Source organism: Leptodactylus fuscus, chromosome 1 (assembly GCF_031893055.1).
Source record: "Leptodactylus fuscus isolate aLepFus1 chromosome 1, aLepFus1.hap2, whole genome shotgun sequence".
Taxonomy (NCBI): Eukaryota; Metazoa; Chordata; class Amphibia; order Anura; family Leptodactylidae; genus Leptodactylus; species Leptodactylus fuscus.
The window spans coordinates 344,966,379-344,988,153 of NC_134265.1; the positions used below are offsets into that span (position 1 = coordinate 344,966,379).

The following is a 21,775-nucleotide window of genomic DNA, read 5'->3' on the forward strand; positions in this document are numbered from 1 at the left end:
CCTTACACGTATTGGGTGTAGAAGTTGGACCTGTGGCCCTTGGGGTGAGCGTACATAGCCTGACAATTGCTGTGTATCCCACTTTGGCGTTTGGGGGTACACACCGTGCAAAGCTGGGTTGGGCGTATATAGCCTGACAATTGATGTGTATCCCAGTTAGGTTTTGTGGGTACACACCGTGGAAAGCTGGGTTGAGCCTACATAGACTGACAATTTCAGTGTATCCCACTTAGTTTTGGTGGGGTACACACCAGTGAAACCTGGATTATGCGTATATAGGGTATATAGGCTGACAATTTCATTGTATCCCACTTAGTTTATTCCACACCATGGAAAGCTGGGTTGAGTGGTTATAGCCTGGCTTAATTGCTGTGTATCCCACTTTGGCGTTTGTGGGTACACAAAGCTGGATTGAGCGTCTCCCTTTAGTGTAGCTCTTACAAGAGCTGTTGTTGTTCTTCTTTGCTATTCCTGCCTAGCAGAATCTAAAACCTATCTAGCCCTCAGCAGAGGTCTGTCTCTAACTAAGTGCAAGCACAGAATGAATCGGAGATGACGTCGCCTGTTCTTATGAATCAGAGGTCACATGTCCTCAGCAGCCAATAGTTTTTTTCACTGCCTCCATTGTCGTCGTTCCTGTCCCACCTCCCCTGCGCTGTTATTGGTGCAACAAAGAGCGCCAGGGAAGGTGGGAGGGGATACGAACTGTAAGTGCATTTGCAACACAGTGTTCGTATCGAATCGAACATGGCGAACTACGTGATGACCAATCGGACATCTACTCAATAGAACGCTGTTGGCTCATCTCTGATGATGAGTAAAGTGGGACCATCAGCTAATCACTCCCGCAGCTACATTGTCTCTAACAGGGAAACCCCTTTAATCCTTTTAGAGAAAATCCATTTGTTTTTATACGTTAAACTCCTGACATGAATAATCTGCTGTGTAACTATAATCTTAGAAGCACAATAACAAGGATGGGTGATTTATTGCTGACACAAAATTGTTGTGTGATAAATTCTAGATTAATAGATGAAATCAGTTTTCTGCCATGACACCAGAATACTCTGTGTCTTTTTGGATAAGAACTCATTTAACCCCGCAGTGCCAGTGCTGTTTGAGTCTTTATGTTACACTTCATTTTTACATCTATTCAGTTTTTGTTTTTTCCTTTTATCACTAGTACTGTATATACAGTAGTGCTGTATATGGTTTTGTTTATAAGGGCCACATTGAATTTTTGGTTCTCTGTACATACATATGAATGATTGTGTTATGGAGACACGGACAGAGAAAAATAAAATTTTTCTCAATTATATAAGTTTTCTTTTTAAGGAGAATAATTCACATTAAATAACCTGTTCATCTGCTAAATTAGGTTTTTATTGTCATGTGAATACTTAATAATCCTGCACTTAATACCCTGGAGTCAACAAAAAGAAACACAGCACGCCACTGCTGTTTTGATGCTTGGAAAGGAACTTGTTCCATTCACAATAAAAGTAGGAGATGTTGGCACACAAAATTGATTTGAAATGTTGAGATATTGGGGGGGTTTGAGGGAATTGCTAGTAGAGCAATTCCACATTGCTGCTGCTGAAAACAGGGCTGAAGGGAAAGAGACAGTGAGTCCTAAACTAAACCCAGCCCTTGTCCCTACCAACTAGACTAAATGTCCTAATGACAGGGAAAACTGGGCAACAGTCCCTTCTCTGAGTAAGTGTAAACACTAAGCATGGACAAGAGAACACAACATAGAAGAGGATTCAGCAAGCCAGAGAGACAAAGCAGTACCAAATCATAATCCAAAAGAATGGTGACAAGAAAAGTCAACGGTCAGAAGTCAGTAAGTACTATTCAGTAATAGCAAGTAGAAAGCTTAGCAAGGACAAAGTCGCAATAGCCAGCAAACCTGTGTGAGCTGATGACCTGTTTGTAGGAAGTCCAGGACCTGCCCAAGACTTGATTTGCAGATAGGCTGTCAATCACGCAGGTAAAGCTAAGATTAACTATTTGAGGAGCAGAGGGAAACCAAGAAGAGAAGGAGATGGTTGTGGTGGAAAATCAATTACAGAAATGAGGAATAAGGCAGTGAACTAAAAGCAAGGAATCATAACTGTACACACCTCCTGTGCTACAGCGTGCAATCGGAGGGTGATGCAGAGACCTGTCCAGGTGGAGATGTTACAGGGGAGTTTATAATCTTTCTCAGATGTGTGTAAATATACTGAATGTTTTGAGCACAATGCCTTCTTGCGTCAAAGATGTTCCACATTGTTACTTTTGCCAGTCTTTATGAAAGTGGGTAGGACAGAGACCAGGGTGGGCCGGGGTGGAGATGCCTAGACACAACAAATTTACTGTAGCTCAAGCTAGAAAATTTGTGTGAGTTATATCTGATATCTAGTAGATTTCAATTTTGGTGCTGGGGAGTTGAGGGCCTCTTAATTCAGATGAGTCACATGCCAGCCAAGGACTTTGTTACGATTGATATAAGGAACCCCACTCGCAATAAATTCCATTAAAATCTTTCAGACAGATTGGAACCTTCTTCTGACTGTTGAGGAGAAGAGACCATGGGGCAGATAAACTAATAAATATGCACCAGAATTGTGGCATAATTTGCAACAAAAAAACTGGCATAATTACTAGACTACCTGCACTGTCTAAGTCTGTTTTAGTTTATCTATTGGAATCTTCTATTTATACCCAGGCTGACTACGCAGGGGTGTACTAGTCTTGCATCAATGGGAAACATGGTGACTAGGGTTGAGCTGATCCTGACTTTTCAGGATAGATTTTAAAATCCGATTTCCGATCATTTTTCATTCGAACCCGATCTCGATCCCAATTCTGATCCCAATGCAAGTCAATGGGATTTTTATATTAATCGGAGATCGGATTTTAAAAGCAATCCTATTCACTATACAGCATGGAATCTAACAATTGAACGCTTTAATTGTTAGAATCCACACTGTGTAGTGAATCACTAAGTAGCCAGAGGATTTTTTTTAATCCTCTGGCTACTTAGTCCCCCCTGGTGTCCACTTACCTGCAGAGATGGCTGCTCCAGTGCCCGGTGTTCTTCTTCACCTCGCTGCCGCTCCACGCTGCTCTTCTCGCCTCACTGCCTTCTGCCTCCCAGATTAGGAGAGTGGGGCGGGTTAGGAGAGTGTGGGCGGGTACTGGGAGGTGAGACGTCACATCTCCCCGCCCTGTACCCACTCACACTCGCCTAAGCCACAAGCCCTGCCTTCCTAGTTCTTTAAATACTAACCTGGGAAGCGGCAACAGCGAGGCGAGAAGAGCAGCGTGGAGCGGCAGCGAGGCGAAGGAGAAGACCGGGCACCGGATCAGCCATCTCTGCAGGTAAGTAGCTGCTAGAGATATTAGTTTAGTCTCCCATTAGAATGAATGGAGGCAGCTGGAGCACAGGGGGTTAAGGCTGTGTGCCGGCTTCTTCCATTCATTCCTATGGAACCGCAGCGGAGCATTCACACTGAGTATATGCTCCGCTCATTCTGAGTGGAGTGTATACTCAGTGTGAAGGCTAAGCAAGGCATTGTGGGAAATAGTACCAATTTCGATCCCACCTAAAAAGACCGTGTTCGGAATTCCGATCGCAATCATGAAATTTTCTCAATCTCCGATCGGAATCCGATTTTTTCCGAACACGATCGCTCAACCCTAATGGTGACTTTATCGAAAGGGGAAGCTTTGCTCACCCTGGTCAAGAAACTCAAAGGTTCTGCCAGTCCCGACCATTAGAGCAGCAGCCAGGCCATCACTAGAAAGTCTGGCACCCAATGCAGGGCAGTATGGGACATGAGTATAGATTTTATTCTACAGCACTGTAGAATAAGGCCCCTTAATGACCGACATAAAAAGACGTTTTAAGGGGTTAAACGGTGAGCGAAGTAAATAAGGGATTATGACGCATCACATTGTAAGCTGTTGTTGAATTGACACGACCTCAGTAATTCATTTACCTTTATTTACCTTGACTCGTCATTATAGCGCTGTCGAGAGAAGCAAATTAAGCCGCTCGCTGTGGTATAAAGTCCCTGTCTAGGCAATGCGCCAGTCATGCTGTGAGGCACAGTTCCTAACAATAAAAAGTAACAGCTTCACAAAGCTCGCTTTCTAAACCTACTTGGAACATTTCCATTTCGAAATGACTTCCAGCTGTTCATTTAGATCATGAACTGTTTGTCAATGTCGACAATTAGTAGGCTAAAGATTTCATTGACCATTCCGCCAGGATCAATGTCACTAGCCGCTGTTAGTTATTTACCACCTTGTATTCTGGAGTGTGGATTCCTAATAATTCCTTTCAAGCTACCTTGCTGAGACTTCTGGAAAACATGACACGTCGATAAATCCCTTTGACAAGAATGATATGTGAAAATCAATATTAGTTCATCAGGAATTCCCATGAAATCAGACGGGCTGAAGGTGCCGGGTAACTCAAGCCATGGACTTTGTCCTTAAAAGTATCAAGAAGATGTCTTAAGATGCTGTGTAAGCAATTTCCTCATCTGCTTGGTTTAATGAAAAACGCAACTTCTAGACTTTTACTGGATAAAGATGATCTATAGGATAAATGGCTATGACATCTGGAGACTTGGAGATGAATAGTATGAGTGTATGTGGTCTAAGCTATGGGAATAAAAGATCTCATGTGCATTATTCATCGATAGTAAAAGTAATATGAAGGATATCCATTGAATGAGTGTAAGAATATGTCCACCTCCCAAAAAGAAATCTCTTAGGGCTAGTTCACACGTGAACTGCCCGCGCGGGTTTTGACACAGAGAGAGACGCGGCGAGCCGCGTCTCTCTCTTGTCAAAACCCACCCGCCGCGACCATCGCTGTCGCGGCTTAACCCTCTGCTGTCGGCTCAAATGAATGAGCCGACATAGGAGGGAGCTGCCGGGGGCGGAAGCCGCGCGGCTGAGCCTGCGCGGCTTCCGCCTGAAGAAAGGACATGTCCTTTCTTTTCTCCGCTAGCAGCAGCTCGCCGCTAGCGGAGAACAGAAGCCCGGCGGTCTCCATAGACCACCATTATAAGGGGAGGTTTTGGACGCGAAATCCGCTGTCAAAAACCTCCCCTTATACTCACTTGTGAACTAGCCCTTACACTAAAATTAGTAGAGGAATAGGGCAGGACGGCGCTCACAGGTCCAATAGATTTTATTAATAAGAAGAATTTACACTAAAATTACACCAGAATTTGGGTTTCCATTCTTCGGGTCTGCTTGGTGACTCAAAAAAACGGAAACCCAATCTGCTTAAAAAGAAGTTACCCGCATAAACTATAATGGGGTCCGTTGGGTTTCCGCTAGGGTTGAGCAATCTTTTAATGTGGGATCGAGATCGGTGATCTTTTTCCACAATGCTTTGCTTAGCCTTCACACTGAGTATACGCTGTATACTCAGTGTGAAGGCTCTGCTGCAGTTCCATAGGAATGAATGGAAGCAGCCGGCACACAGCCTTAACCCCCTGTGCGCCGGCTGCCTCCATTCATTCGAATGGGAGGCTAAACTAAACATCTCTAGCAGCTACTTACCTCTAGAGATGGCTGCTCCGGTGCCCTCCTTCTTCTTGCCTCGCTGCCCCGCCTCCCAGGTAGTGTTTAAAGCGCTAGGTAGCACTAGGTGGCTTAGGAGAGTGTGGGCGGGTACAGGGCGGGGAGATGTGACGTCTCCCCTTCCAGTACCCGCCCACACTCTCCTAACCTGGCAGGGAGGGGGCAGCGAAGGGAGAAGAGCAGTGTGGAGCGGCAGCGAGGCAAAGAAGAAGGAAGGCACCGGGCACCGGACCAGCCATCTCTGCAGGTAAGTGGACACCAGGGAGGGACTAAGTAGCCAGAGGAGTAAAAAAAAATCCTCTGGCTAGTTTAGTGATTCACTACACAGCGTGGATTCTAACAATTAAAGTGTTCAATTGTTAGATTCCATGCTGTATAGTGAATAGGATTGTTTTTAAAATCTAATCTCCGATTAATAAAAAAAATCCCATTGACTTGCATTGGGATCAGAATTGGGATCGAGATCGGGTTCGAATGAAAAATGATCAGAAATCGGATTTTAAAATCTATCCTGAAAAGTCAAGATCGGCTCAACCCCAGTTTCTGCCCGGTTTCTATCCATTTTTCAAGTAGATTTGGGGACCGAAAGCCCAAAAGGAAATGTGAACCTAGTCTTATATCAGTTTGCTTGAGTGACCATTGCACTATTTAGTGTCATGAATGGAATTGGATTTTGACAACTTATCAAAATTAACTTTTTGATTTTTGCAAATACGGGCTAAAGTCTGCCAATGGAAAATTAGGAACACTACATGTACTGGAGCTTCGAAACTGACAGACTCCCTGAAGTAAAGAGCAACATTTTACCCTGAGGAGCTGCAGAATTAAAAGAAACAAGTTTTAAAAATAAGCCGGGAATGAAGTTATCTGGTTGACCCATTGGCTTCCTCCTGCGCATCTTAACTTGACTCTCCCAGGTCTCTCCCAGTTTAGAGTAGAACGTGGCTGCAACAAGGCACCCTTCCTGAATCTCTTGTTACCCATGGTTCGAGCATCATGAAGCTCAGTCCAGTGGTCCCTCTAGTTAAAATGGCCTCAAGATACAATATTTAGAAACTACAAAAGGTCTCTTCTGGACCATTGTATCTTGAACCCAAAACACAATGCTTGACTCAAGTTTCCAAGAAATCAGCATGGACATTCCTTGGTAAACCCCTCCATTGGTGAAGTCCATGCACTGACTTGCAGACTACTAGCGCCTCTCTATAGTATATTCTGTAATGGTCTTTACTTGGGCTAGGATGGGCTTCTTCTTTGGACATCAGGAAAGGATCTCCATGTTATTTTTTGGATGCACAGTGAATATGTTTCAAGACCCTGAAAAAAACTCATTACAAAAGTGACTTACAGTTTTTCTTTAAACTTTTATGTGTAAGGATTTGCTGTATCTATATTATGTACCTTTTGATTTTTCTTTAATTTTCTTTTTTTTCACATTTTGGTTTCAACTTGTGCCTCATGGGGGTTTTTGCCTTCCCCTGGATCAACACTGTAGGGATTGTAGGGTTATAGGTTGGACTTGATGGACTGATGTCTTTATCCAACCTCATCAACTATGTAACTATATGTATGTAACTTACAATGGTTATCCCAGAACCAAGTAATATTGTATAGTAACTTGAGGGCAAGTCAAGTGTACAGGTTGCCTTTAATTCATAACAGAGAAGGAGACACTGAGTTTAAGAATGTATGACTTTATTTTATTTAGTATTTCATGTTTGCAAGTCTCCGAGTCTCTCCTTGCAGGTTGTTAGGCGTTCCATGCACACGCGACTCACAGGCTTTGTCCATTAATGCTAGCCACGTGTATTCAGCTCTCCACAAATGAAATTATTAGATTAAAGAAAATCATTGTCTCCTCTTGTGTTATACAACATAAATATATAGATAGATCATAAAAGAAATATATCAGTAAAGTAAAGACATTGTGAGTGCTATCCCCAAAGCAGACCACGGCTTTCCAATATTAAAATACAAAATATAGGCAAAAATTTGTGGAAAATGTAGAAAAAATGGTGTCTTTATTCACCCAAACAGCAACATTTTAGTTCAACAATGGAGCTTGAGATAAGTCCTGCATAAGGCCTTTTGGTCTGGCGATTTTAATTTGAAAATAATGGATATCCCATTAACCCTTTCCCGACATCCGCCGTACTATTACGGCGCATGCCGGGTGTGTAGCTATGGTGACCACCCGGGAGCCGGGCGGCCACCATAGCCGCCGGGTGTCTACTGCTTTACGCAGTAGACAACCGGCGCTATTGTTTCCGATTGGACCGATCGGAGACATTAACTCTTCCGGCACCGCCATTTTGCCGGTGATCGCCGGCGCCTGGAGCATGCACGTTTCCATAAAATGCAGTAAATGCAATAATAATGCAATAATGCAATAAATGCAAAAAAAAACAAACAAAATAAATTAAAAAGTAAAAAAAATATAAAAATTATTAAGTATTAAAAATTCAAATCACCCCCCTTTCCCTAGAACACATATAAAAGTAGTTAAATACTGTGAAACACATACATGTTAGGTATCCCTGTATCCGAAATCGCTCGCTCTACAAATCTATAAAAATATTTTTCCTGTACGGTAAACGCCGTAACGGGAAAAATAGTCAAAAGTGCCAAACCGCATTTTTTTCACTGTTTTGATTCTGATAAACATTGAATAAAAAGTGATCAAAGCAATAGCAATTCCCCAAAATGGTAGAACTACAAAGTACACTCGTGCTATACATCCCCGTACACGGATGTATAAAAAAGTTACGGCTGTCAGAATATGGCGACTTATAGAAAAAACATTCTTGAACTACAGAATACAGGGGACATGTCATTTTGGCTGCACAGTGAACGCCGTAAAACCGAAGCCCGTAAGAAAGTCGCAGAAATGCACTTTTTCTTCAAATTCACCCCATTCTGAATTTTTTTCCAGCTTCCCAGTACATTATATAGAATAATCAATGGTGGCATCATGAAGAAAAAATTGTCCCGCAAAGATTAAGACCTCATATGGCTCTGTTATGGGGTTTAGAAGGTGGGGAGTCAAAAATGAAAATCAAAAAATGCCATTGGTGGGAAGGGGTTAACACCCAATTATAGTGAATAGGGTCTCTCATTCTCCAATGGTGCAGGACATTTGGAAGGCCATTTGATGGACCAGAAGAACAAAAATCCAATGTGACTAAGCGTACGAGGGTACACGCAAATTTTATTTATTACATTTTTTGTAACTATTTTTATATTTTTGTTGAAAATTTAGATTTTTTTTCAAATTATTTGTGTAACATCTTGATTTAATGAATGACTTATTTATTTATTCTGCCATATGATAGCTGTTTCCATAGCTGTATACTTTATTATTCATATATATATATATATATATATATATATATATATATATATATATATATATATATATATTCTTACATATATACAATCTGATTTCTGACAGTACCCACATTACAACCGGTGCAGCGAGGACGTAAACTTTGTAATAAAATAGCAACATTTAATGAGCCGGATTCTTATTCAAGGATTAAGATAAAACGGTTCTACTGCATGTTTTTAATGATCAGTATCATAGACTTTCCAGATACAGTTGTGTATATCAATGGCATTTTAAAGCAGATCCCGCATTACAGTGACACTTTCAAAGCCGTGTTTAGTTCTGCACCAGTAGTTTCCAGCCACTGTAGAATAAGCAATATTTCCTGAAATACAAGTCTGAAGGCTTAAGGATCTACATGGCTGAACAGTGCTGAAATAGTAGATGTAGCAGGAAGCACCGGGAGTACATGCTACCTAAATTAGCCCGCGTGGGTCATACATGCTCTCTATCACTACCACGCGTATACCAATTATTTTCTAGCAAGAAAGTAAAACTACATGAAAAAGAGTAGAATAAACATTGCAGATGTTTTTATTCTTACCCGTTGTATAATTTTATCCTTAAATGATGTATTCTGTCTTTACCAAAGAGACAGTTCTAAAAATGAAAGCATAGGGACATGGATGTAGGGATCAATACTGATATCACTAACCGCTGCTGATGAATAGACAGTTTTTGTCACAGAGTTATAATGAAGGAGCTCACAGCTTAACCTCCCAAACTTAACCTCCACCAAATCAATACTCGGTGTGGTCGCCCTTTGGAGGAGGAGTCCTGGAAGTAATGATATGGACCCAAAGATATAGCCCTGATCTCACCATCATCCAGTCTGTCTTGGATAAGATGAAGAGACAAAAGATTGGAGCAAGCCTACACCCACAGAAGATCCGGGCTTAGTTCTCCAAGATGGCGGGAACAACCTCCCTGCCGAGTTCCTTCAAAAACTGTCTGCAAGTACTGAGAAGAACTGATGGAAGGCAAAGGGCAAAGGTCGCACCAAATACTGATGAGGTTTCATTTCTGTCGATTTGCTTCATTTTGTTCTTTGACAGAAATAAACTAACATCCCAACATCATTGCAAACAAAGGCCGCTGAGAGGGTCGGCATGATGTTAAAGGGAGCGCCCTCTATAGGTTTGTTTGACTGAGATTCTGTCTTCCTAATTACATCATGGAAGATAGACTTGCACATTCTCAGTCAGCGCCCTCTATTGGTGTGCATGACTGAGGCACTGGCATCCTAATTACATCATGGAAGTCAGATTTGCATATTCTTCCCAAGAAATAAACTATTAACACTTCTATTTTTGAAAGCATTATACTTTACAGTATTTCCCCCACACCTGTCTAAGACTTTTTCACAGTACTTCAGGTCATATCTACTTTACTATTCCATGTAGAGACATCCTGCAACAAACATACCACACAGTATACATTTTTCAAATAGTCAGGTTTGTTGCAAATTTTCCAAAAAATTTTGGGGGTCCATTGACCACAAACCGCTATTATACTCTAAGGTCTTACTATAAGAGTATAACCAATGGAGGCCCAAAGGGAGATGTGGAGACATAACAAATTTAGACTCACCTCTCCTGGGCTCTCTTGTGGTATCTGGTGCAGGTCCCTGTCCTTTGGGGTCTGTTCCAACCTCCTGAATGATGTCAGTGGCGACTGTGGCCTAGGATTTGGTCCCATTTTTAAATCAACATTGACATCGTGACACTGAGAGTATAATAATTAGAAATGAGCAAGTAGTATTCGATCGAGTAGGTATTCAATCGAATACTACGGTATTCGAAATACTCGTACTCGATCAAGTACCATTCACTATTTGAATGGAAAAGTTCGATGCAGAACCAGCATTGATTGGCCGAATGCTATACAGTCGGTCAATCAACGCTGGTTCTTCTCCTTTCTTTAGAAGTCTTCTCCGTGCAGCTTCCCCGCGGCGTCTTCCGGCTCTGAATTCACTCTTCCAGGCATCAGGCCTGGGCAGAGCCGACTGCGCATGCCCACTTGTAGTGTGGACATGCGCAGTCGGCTCTGCCCAGGCCCGATGCCTGGTAGAATGAATTCAGAGCCGGAAGACACCGCGGGGACGCTGCGCGGAGAAGACTTCTCGAAGGATCCAGCCCGACCCTCACTCGTGGACTTGGTAAGTATAATTTGATCGAACGTTGCTACCCCTGAAACAAGCATTTCCCCCCCCCCCATAGACTATAATAGGGTTCGATATTCAATTCGAGTAGTCGAATATTGAGGGGCTACTCGCAACGAAAATCGAACCTCAAACATTTTACTGTTCGCTCATGTCTAGTATTAATATGAATGCATCACATGGGTTCATGTCATTCTATACAAATCACTGAACTAAGACAGCCATAAAGATAAAGAACCTGGGAACTGTGACTTGTTTATTTGTTTTTATATGTATATAGTAATAAGCCTCTTCCCCCCCCCCTCCCTCCTGTAATCCTATCCCTATGTGTCCTGTTGTACATAAATATGCAGCCTTCAGAAAGTGTTTTTAGATATATCTGAAGAAGAAGCCCAGAAGCTTCGAAACGTTATATTCTGTCATCATTATGAGTTAGCCATTAAAAAAGGTATCACCTACTGAAGACTTGCAAGTATAATAATAGTAATAGTTTCACCCAACACTAAACCTAGCCTAGAATTTTTAGACACTGGACTAGGGCAGCCAATCACGTCCTTGCCCCAGGCGAAGAAAAGCCGACCTACGACTGTCTATCGGGGCTTCCCAAAATAGTCCTTTGACTTGTTCCAATGTTTGACACAGTTGAAACGTAGGCAGCCCCGAAACTATAATATGATATTTTTATATGAGCCAAAACCGGTCCCAAACTCACTACGGAATCCATTAACATATTTGAGACCTTTTTTTTCCTAATTAGATGTGAATTGTCAACTTGTCTACTGTGATGAAGTGTGAAATGCAATATCGCACCCCGCGCAGGCAGATGTCAGCCGTACAGTAGCCTTTAAAACTTTAAACAAATAGACATTTTGCTAAACTAATTGGCATCTCGGCTGCATCTGATGACATGTGAAGCCTGGGTGACATTTGAGCGGTGTAACTGGCTCCTGGGCCTTCTGATGCTGACTCGCTCTGACAGATTCTTTTAATTGAGATCATTGCATTTAGGAATGGGAGACGGAAACATTCATGACAATGGTGGAGGGTACTCACATGGCTGACCATAACCCTTATAGGATAGTGTCTAACATGTTCTGCTATGGCTATACATTGCAGGAGGATATTGAATGCAATGGAAATCGTACAAAATGATCCCTGACGCTTGGAAATACTATATGTTGGATTTTTGTTATAGGACAATTTTTTACATTTTTCCAGAAGTTAAATGGTGAGGGATCGGGGTGGTCAGCTGAGTGGCAAGGGTTTGACTTGCAAGCCCCTCAACAAACAATTGACTTTGCTGGAGGAAATGAATTATTACATGGCAACCAGACCGAGAAGAGTTGACTGTCTGTGACTGGCTAATAAAGGAGAGGTGCGATCTCTGCCCTGGTAGGACATATACGGAGGATCGCTTCCTTCATTTTTTGGCATAGCAGTAAAAATGTAATTTTCAAAGGGAAAAAAAAAGAGAATGTCGTTGTCAGTGCCGGATTGAGTTTAGAGAACCTAATGCTTAACCAATGGAAGTCAATGGCAGCCATTCAGGAAGCCGGGTATTTTTGTTTGTTTTTTAAACAATAGCAAAAAATATTTTTATTCTTCCTATTTTCATGTGAATTCCATTAGTATTCAGTTGGCGAGATTTATCATGAGGGGACTTTTATTTTTTCAACTGTAATTTTTTATTGGAGATTTTAACAATTTTGAATATAACTAGAGATGAGTGAACAGTCTATGGGGGAAAAATGCTCATTTCAGGGGTAGGCAACATTCGATCAAATAGAACTTACTAAGTCCACGAGTGAGGGTCGGGCTGGATTCTCCGAGAAGTCTTCTCTGTGCAGCGTCCCCGCGGCGTCTTCTGGCTCTGAATTCACTCTGCCAGGCATTGGGCCTGGGCAGAGCTGACTGCGCATGTCCGCACTACAAGAAAATGGCCGCTTACAGTCAAAGCGGCCATTTTCTTGTAGCACTGGCATCCGAACAGCACGCACCCATAGAAATAAATGGAAGCACCTGTGATGCTGACTTTGCCGGCGGCCGGCCGTCATCACAGGTGCTTCCATTCATTTCTATGGGTGCGTGCTGTTCGGATCGGCTGATCCGAACAGTGTTCGCTCATCTCTACTGGCATGCGCAATCGGCTCTGCCCAGGCCCGTTGCCTGGCAGAGTGAATTCAGAGCCGGAAGATACCGCAGGGGACGCTGCGTGGGGAAGACTTCTAAAGGTAGGAGAAGAACTAGCGTTGATTGGCCGACTGTATAGCATTCGGCCAATCAACGCTGGTTCTGCAGCAAATTTTTCCATTTGAATAGCGAGTAGTATTCGATCGAGTACGAGTATTTTGAATACCGTAGTATTCGATCGAATACCTACTCGATCGAATACTACTCGCTCATCTCTAAACATAACAAAAGAAGAAAAAGCAAACGAGTCAAACAAAAGCACGAAACAGGAGGGAAAGGCTAAACCTGATGTAGGTACAACCAAATTATGTAATCAACACAGTGCTAAAAAAGTGAAAGGAGGGGGGCAAAAGGACAGACACGCAGAAACAAGAGGGATGGGGGGCGGGGGAGGAAAATCTAGGATCAGCAACCACGTAATACACAGTGGGTATCCCAAGGAGACCAAACAGAGTGAAAGACATCCAAGGTGTTATTGATGCTAGCAGTCAAGAATTTGAGGCTCCTCATGTCCTTAATACAGGCCAAAAACTCTGTACCGGAGGGAGGGTTCACGCTTCTCCAGTGCTTAGCCATAAGGGTCTTGGCAGCCGTACAAAGATGAAGAAAAAGCCTGGAGGTCTTGCTACCCAGGTGTCTGGGAGGGAGGTTCAGGAGATACATGAGGGGATCCAAGGGGACCCCTTGTATAAAAAGGGCATCTGTTAAGGCTTTTACCTAATGAGGGGACTTTTTAACACTAACAACACATAATGCCAAGGTGTCATATATTGCATATAACAGTTGTGAGAAGGTGACAGGCAGAGTGCTGGAATCTTGTTATGTCTTCCCCAGGTTTTTAAATTATGGTCCAGTGCGGGTCTTGAGTAGGCCTCAGCCCCAGATGTCAATCCCTGGCTCATTACTGGGCCAGAAAAAGTCTGCAGATCCAGAGAGTGGGAGGAGGCGGCTGGGTCTATTATGTTGCTCTGCGTCGAGTGACATTGTATTAGATTATTGTTTTTTTTTGTGTGGGTGTTAGCAAGTCACACGTATAGTTTATTTTTTTACTGTTGAGTTAGTTGCTCAGACGAGCAGGATTTTGTTTCTTATTGTTTTGCCTGAAGCTAAGGTTTATTTGTTTCCCTGTTTTTATAAATAAACCTGTTTCCTGCATATTTTCTCTCTGTCTCTGTCTCTGACTGGTTGGATCTGCACCACTACTACTACTGAGTGACCTTGCCCACACAATAAACAAATTTTTAACATGTATAGATAAGGCATTCCCATATTCAAAAATGCCCAAATTCTAAAAAAGTGTAATTTTTATTATGTGTTTTACGCTGTAAAAATAACATTCATAGGAAGTTGCTTTTTTGCTTCAATCCCACTCCATTCTGATTTGGTTTACTGTTTCCTAGTACAAGTATACAGAATATTAAAGGCCATTACGAATTTATCCTGCAAAAGAAACAAGCCCTCATATGACTAGGTGAATAAAAAAATGAAAAAGTTTAGGCTTTAGGAAATAGGGAAGAAAAAACCAAATTGTACAATTGCTGTGTGTTAAGGAGTTAAGGTCGATTGCTTTGTAGCGATATTTGTTGGTGTAAACGTTGCATAAATCGGTATTATAAAGGAATACAAAGAACTATTTAATAAATCTTATCAGAGAAAAATGCTTTATTAAATTAAGATAAAATAAGATAATCCTTTAATAATCCCACCAAGGGGAAATTCAGTGTGTTACAGCAACATGGATAATACAATGATAGTAGAAGAAAAACACATATAAAGCTCAGAATAGAAGGTAAAAAAGATAGTAGGAGTCTTAATAAAGAAAAAAAACTTCAGGAACATTTAGTTCTCTGTGTGGAGTTAAGCCTGAATTCTGATGCATTTAGTTAGTAAATCTACTTCCAAAGTTTTCAATATATTATTACCAAAATGAAGTGAATGAACAAAAGAGAAAAGTAAATCCCATTAATATTTGGTGTGACCTTTTCCCTTTGGAAGAGGAGTCCTGGAAGTGATGATATGGCGCCTGCAGAGCCCTGATCTCACCATCATCCAGTCTGTCTGGGATTACATGGGGAGACAGAAGGATTGAAGCAAGTCTACATCTACAGAAGATCTGTGCTTAGTTCTCCAAGATGGCGGGAACAACCTCCCTGCCGAGTTCCTTCAAAAACTGTCTGCAAGTATCGAGAAGAACTGATGGAAGGCAAAGGTCAAACCAAATGTTCATATCATTTAGATGTCTCTTATTCATTCACAAAACTAAACTATAAGGCTTCTATTTTTTCCTTTCTTCACACATGCCTAAAACTTTTTGCACAGCACTGTGTATTTATTTCCCAAAACTTCCCCAAGATTGGCCACATTGGCGCTTTTCCTTCTGCCTAGTAGAGTAGGCACGTCATGGCAGCCCCAATAAATAGGCGCTAAGGGACAGAAAGGGATCTAAGGACTAATACAGTCTCCAGAAAGAGATAGAATCCGGCCAACTTCCTAAGAAACCAAGGAATAGTAGAGGAGATGCATACAGATGCAACATATCTGTGTATGTAAGATTGCTATCTCGCCCTATCTTGGTCTTAGACAGAACAATACCGATATCTTATGTTGTTAAAGCCCTTGCTCTCTAACAATAATGAGATGACTCTGATGACCTTACCCCAGTTTATTCAGCAAAGCTGGCACAAGACTTGCAAGAACTGTTAGTCTATCGTGTATGCTCTGAAAAGTTTTGGATTTTTTTTAAATGTATACCCACATAAAGAAACAACAACAAAAAATGTTAAAATAATATTATTTTAACATATTAGAATAAAATTATAAAAAATTAGAATAAAATCATGAAAAAAAATGTCACGTTTTGATGACCCCGCTATTGTGTTCCATTGTTTCTTATCCATGTTTAATGAAAACCAATTAGCCATATTACCTCTTTATTACACCCTACCGTATACATGTAGATGATCATTAATATCGCCACATATTGGCATATGTATAAATTGCACCGTGACGTTTAATGAACGTTCCATTAATAGGCTTCACGTACGGTGTTTTATGATCTTCCTGTTCCCATTATCCATATTAGGTCAATTACCTGATGTAAGTGGGGAGCATCATAAAGAAAATGAGTCAACATTGTGTATACGGTATATGCGCCGTGTTACTTGTTCCCTTCACATGACTCTGTGTGTGGTGCGCATATACCGTCTGCCAGGGGAGAACGTAGTTGCCATGGCAATTTCTCATTACCGTTGAATAGGAAAATAATTAGTCTGGTAGAACTCCACACTACCTGTCAGTCCATAACTTAAACCTGCCTAGGGCACTTCTCGAATTTCAGTTTTTAATCTTTTGTTTCTTTTTTTTTTTCCCCCTCCTCATAGAGAACGAAGCACTTTTTCTCCAGTTCTGATTTCTGCATTTCTAGCTGAGCAGATCTTTTGAATTAAATTTTTCCGCTAAGTTGGACTTTAGAAATCTTTGCCAAAAAAGCAATTTTGTGTTCACTTTTTTAACATAAAGTTCTTTGCTTTTTGTCCTGCTTAGTAAAAAAAAAAGTCAGAAGCAACGACGGCGATGTTTAATTAGGTTATTTGTGAGCTTGATGTACAAATAGAAAAGAAAATATCATTTTAAAAAAATTCCAATTTTTGGGGATTAGACATGGCTGTGGACGGGGACAATTTTAATAGGCTCAATTTATCCGGAATCAAAGGCAGAGGGACCCGAGCGTTTTTTTGTAATTTTTTTTTATTTTCTTATTTTTTAGAACTAATCACTCATCTATCCTATTTCAATCATAAAAAAATATTCAATTATTTTTACCTTCCAGCCGGGTATGGCAATGATGTTTTTCCTTATTATCGGAATGATTAAGAATTTTTTTTTTTTTAATGTAGATTGTGAGCCCCACATAGAGCTCACAATGTACATTTTTCCCTATCAGTATGTCTTTTGGAATATGGGATGGAAATCCATGCAAACACGGGGGGGAACATACAAACTCCTTTGCAGATGGTTTTATGCCCTTGGCGGGATTTGAACACCAGGACTCCAGTGCTGCAAGGCTGCAGTGCTAACCACTGAGCCACCGTGTGCCCCAATGATTAAGAATTTGCCGAGAAAAAAGCGTGATCATTCTGCCCTACTCTATTCCAAAGAGATGATATAGCAACATAGTGGATAAGATTGGATGAAGACACAAGGCCAACTATGAACCTACCATAAGCAGGTGTGCATTGGTGTGCACACACTGAGGCTCTGTCTTCCTAATTACATCATGGAAGACAGATTTGCATATTCTTCCCATGATCCCTTGCACAGTGGAGTGCTAATGGCTTAATAAGACTCCACACACCTATATGGTGGTCTCTCCCTATGGAGTGACAATATCCCCCATACCATAAGCAAACATAAACTCCCCATGAGGTTGTAGCCAAATGCCCCATCAGAAGAAAAAATCCATCCAACTTCAAATATGGCAATTTGGCTAAATCCATGGATCAACATCGTATCCCAAAAAGTTCTAGCTTTCATAACATGTGATATTATTACATGGTGCAATGAATTGGCTACTCTAAAAGACATAATCCGAGATCTTGGCAGTATAAAGAGGACCTTTCATGTCCTCAGGCACATGTGGTTTAACAGAGATGTTCATTGATGAACTCCCTGCCCAGACAGACTAGTGTCTACTAGAGATGAGCGAGTAGTACTCGATCGAGTGGGTATTTGATCGAATATTACGGTATTCAAAATACTCGTACTCGATCGAGTACCACTCGCTGTTCGAATGTAAAAGTTTGATGCAGAACCAGCATTGATTGGCCGAATGCTATACAGTCGGGCCAATCAACGCTGGTTCTTCTCCTACCTTTAGAAGTCTTTTCCGTGCAGCTTCCCTGCGGCGTCTTCCGGCTCTTCATTCACTCTGCCAGGCATCGGGCCTGGGCAGAGCCGACTGCGCATGTCCGCTTGTAGTGCGGGCATGCGCAGTCGGCTCTGCCCAGGCCCGATGCCTGGCAGAGTGAAGACGCTGCAAGGAGAAGACTGCTCGGAGGATCCAGCCCGACCCTCACTCGTGGACTTGGTAAGTATAATTTGATCGAACGTTGCCTACCCCTGAAACAAGCATTTTCCCCCCATAATAGGGTTCGATATTCGATTCGAGTAGTTACTGTTCTCTCTTCTCTAGTGTCTACTGAAGGACCAGAAACATGACATTGGGACCAGGGACAAAAAATGAAAAATACTTGTTTGGTTTGTTAAATATTTAAGACATCCGAGTGAGATTTGCAAACTGGTTTGTCCCAAATTTTCCAAAAGTTCTGTGCTCATCTGAATGGTAAGGAGTCCCAGGGGAGGTGTAAAAAAACATTTATACTCACCTTCCCTAAACTCTTCTGACTCTTTTGGTCTTCTTTGCAGCTATCACGACAAGGTCATGCACTCAGTCCAAGCCTATGATTGAGCCCCAGCAGGGATCCGAGTGCATGACATCACCCAGGAAGCTTTGAGATGTCTAGAAGAGTTGAGGGAAAGTGAAAATTTTTGTTATTTTTTTCACACCTCCCCTAAAGAAACCCCAGATTATAATAATTCCACTTCCAGTTTTAACTGAATATAAGTGCAGACCAAAACAAATCAGAGGATCGATTCGTCCAAACCTAAGGTGAAACAAATCTTTAGAGGTTTGCCTATCTCTACTTAAAGAGTAAGATTTTTTTTTCCAATGAACAAGTTTTATTAGACAACAGTTTGATTTTGGTTCAGCTTTATCGTTATCACTTTATATCTGTTTTAAGAACCTTCGGCAAAATATGAAAACTAGGTAGCAAAAAATTTAGCAAAAAATAGTTTTGTTGAAAATAATTTTGTTGCAGTTATTTTACATATGCGATTACACATCAATAGATTCTAAAATGATTGTTCCAGAAGTTTATAATTTTTTTTTACCAGGACATTTCCATTTGCTCCCCACTTTATAGTGAATAGCTGGAGTAGGAAACTTTTGGGAGTCTATGTAATGAGAACATATTTCTGTTTTCTTTGCTAGGATAGTGACAATCTTTGGTGGGATGCCTTTACTACAGAATTTTTTGAAGATGATGCAACATTAACACTGTCATTTTGCTTAGAAGATGGACCAAAGAGATACAGTAAGTTTTCTATATTTTATATTCACTTTATCATTGACATGTTCATATACTGTATGTGTCACGAGATGAGCAGCTTTTCAAGACAAAAAGACTACATGGCATAGTGTCAAAAAGTGATATACTATAAGTGATTATATGTGGCTCTCCAGTGGGTCTGGTAGGTGGATCCATCCAGGCGCGAGGAACAACACTGTGGCAGTGACCTATAGAACAGAGACAAATCTCCCTAAAACCAAGAACTTTCTGCTTTATTAGTAATACATAAAATCTCATATAAGATAAGTTTACAGGGACAGTCACAGCGTGCCAAGGTTTTTGGGATCTTGTAGGGCCATTCACAGGGAGGAAAATGTTGAGGAATTTGGTGTGGAATTTCAGCGCTGAAAATAAGCCTTCCATTGACTTCAATGGGTTCCATTTTCTGCTAACATTGAAGTCAATGGGAGGCTTTTTTTCAGCACTGAAATTCCACACCAAATTCCTCACCATTTTCCTCCGTGTGAATGCACCCTGTGTTAAACTGGTTTAATAAGAAATTTGGTTCCTTATCCAAATTCAACTAAGTTTAGGCCGAACTCATATATATATATATATATATATATATATATATATGCCATCTGAGCATAACCAAACCCTACCAAAAAAAACCTAGAGATTTTTTCATTTGAACCCGATCTCGATCCCAATTCCGATCCCAATGCAAGTCAATGGGATTTTTTATTAATCGGAGATCAGATTTTAAAAGCAATCCTATTCACTATACAGCATGGAATCTAACAATTGAACGCTTTAATTGTTAGAATCCACGCTTTGTAGTGATTTTTTAATCACTAAGTAGCCAGAGGATTTTTTTTTAATCCTCTGGCTACTTAGTCCCCACTGGTGTCCACTTACCTGCAGAGATGGCTGCTCCGCTGCTCTTCTCACCTCGCTGCCCCCTGCCTCCCAGGTTAAGAGAATGTGGGCGGGTTAGGAGAGTGTGGGCAGGTACTGGGAGGGGAGACGTGACGTCTCCCCGCCCTGTACCCGCCCAAACTCTCCTAAGCGACAAGCCCTGCCTTCCTAGCTCTTTAAATACTAACCTGGGGGGCGGCGGCAGCAAGGCGAGAAGAGCAGCGTGGAGGGCCAGCGAGGCGAAGAACAGCGGAGCAGCCATCTCTGCAGGTAAGTAGCTACTAGAGATGTTAGTTTAGTCTCCCATTAGAATGAATGAGGCAGCTGGCGCACAGAGGGTTAAGGCTGTGTGCCGGCTGCTTCCATTCATTCCTATGGATCCGCAGCGGAGCCTTCACACTGAGTATACACTATATACTCAGTGTGAAGGCTAAGCAAAGCATTGTGGGAAATACTACCGATCTCGATCCCAACTAAAAAGATCGTGTTAGGGATTCCGATTGTGATCGTGAATTTTTCTCGATCGCTGATCAGAATCCGATTTTTTTTCCCAACACAATCGCTCAACCCTAATTGTGGATGATTAAAAGAAAAAAAAATATTTTGTTAAAATTATACTATGCTACGCTATAATAATTGGCAGAAAAAAAACAATATGCTATCAAAATTTGCATCAATGTAATAAAACATAAAGCATAAATAATAAGTAAACTATATAAATATAACATCATAAAAATGTCTCTATTAGCTATTGTATTATATTATTGACTCTCTTTCTGTCCTTTCTTTTTTTGATACTTTCTATTCCGTACTATTGTATTTTATATTATTACAACCAATCTTATTGTTGAAAACCTCGGAATTGTCTCCAATTGATTGTGCCAAATAGAAGAATAATAAGATGTAGCATGTGGAGAACAGTTTTATCAAATTTATATAGGAATGCTAGTATGCTTTGTTGTAGAAATGCAGATTTTTATTTTTTTTAAATCATTTTATAGCTTCATATACTGCCTAGTAAGCATTATATATTAATGAACTTATTGTGACCCTCTGGGCTTTTTGCCAAAAGCAGGAATGATTCACGTGAGCATGATATTTTCCACTATGCACGCGGTGTGATTATGTGCATCTATGTGGAATAAATTATTTCCGTCTCTATAGTAAACTACAATATTTAGACTGGGGAACTAAAACAATTACTAGAAATTTCTTTAAAAAAAACAAAAGAAAAATGGAACACTAAACCAAGAAATGAGTTATAAGGGTAAATAGTAGAGATGAGCGAGTAGTATTCGATCGAATACCTCCCCTGCATAGTTATTGGTTTAATCGGTCGAATACCATGCGGTAAACGCAGTAAAAAAATCGATGCCCCTCCCACTTTTCCTGGCACTT

General features: G+C 41.1%; 1 protein-coding gene across 3 annotated transcripts in view; it reads left to right on the forward strand.

Moving 5' to 3' along the window:
* LDB2 (LIM domain binding 2) overlaps positions 1-21,775 on the forward strand; it is a 306,202-nt gene that overhangs the window by 95,882 nt on the left and 188,545 nt on the right. For all 3 annotated transcript variants that reach the window (XM_075261646.1, XM_075261655.1, XM_075261663.1), the window contains exon 2: positions 19,381-19,483. In XM_075261646.1, coding sequence (XP_075117747.1) covers positions 19,381-19,483 — 103 coding nt within the window. The remainder of the gene's footprint in view (positions 1-19,380; positions 19,484-21,775) is intronic.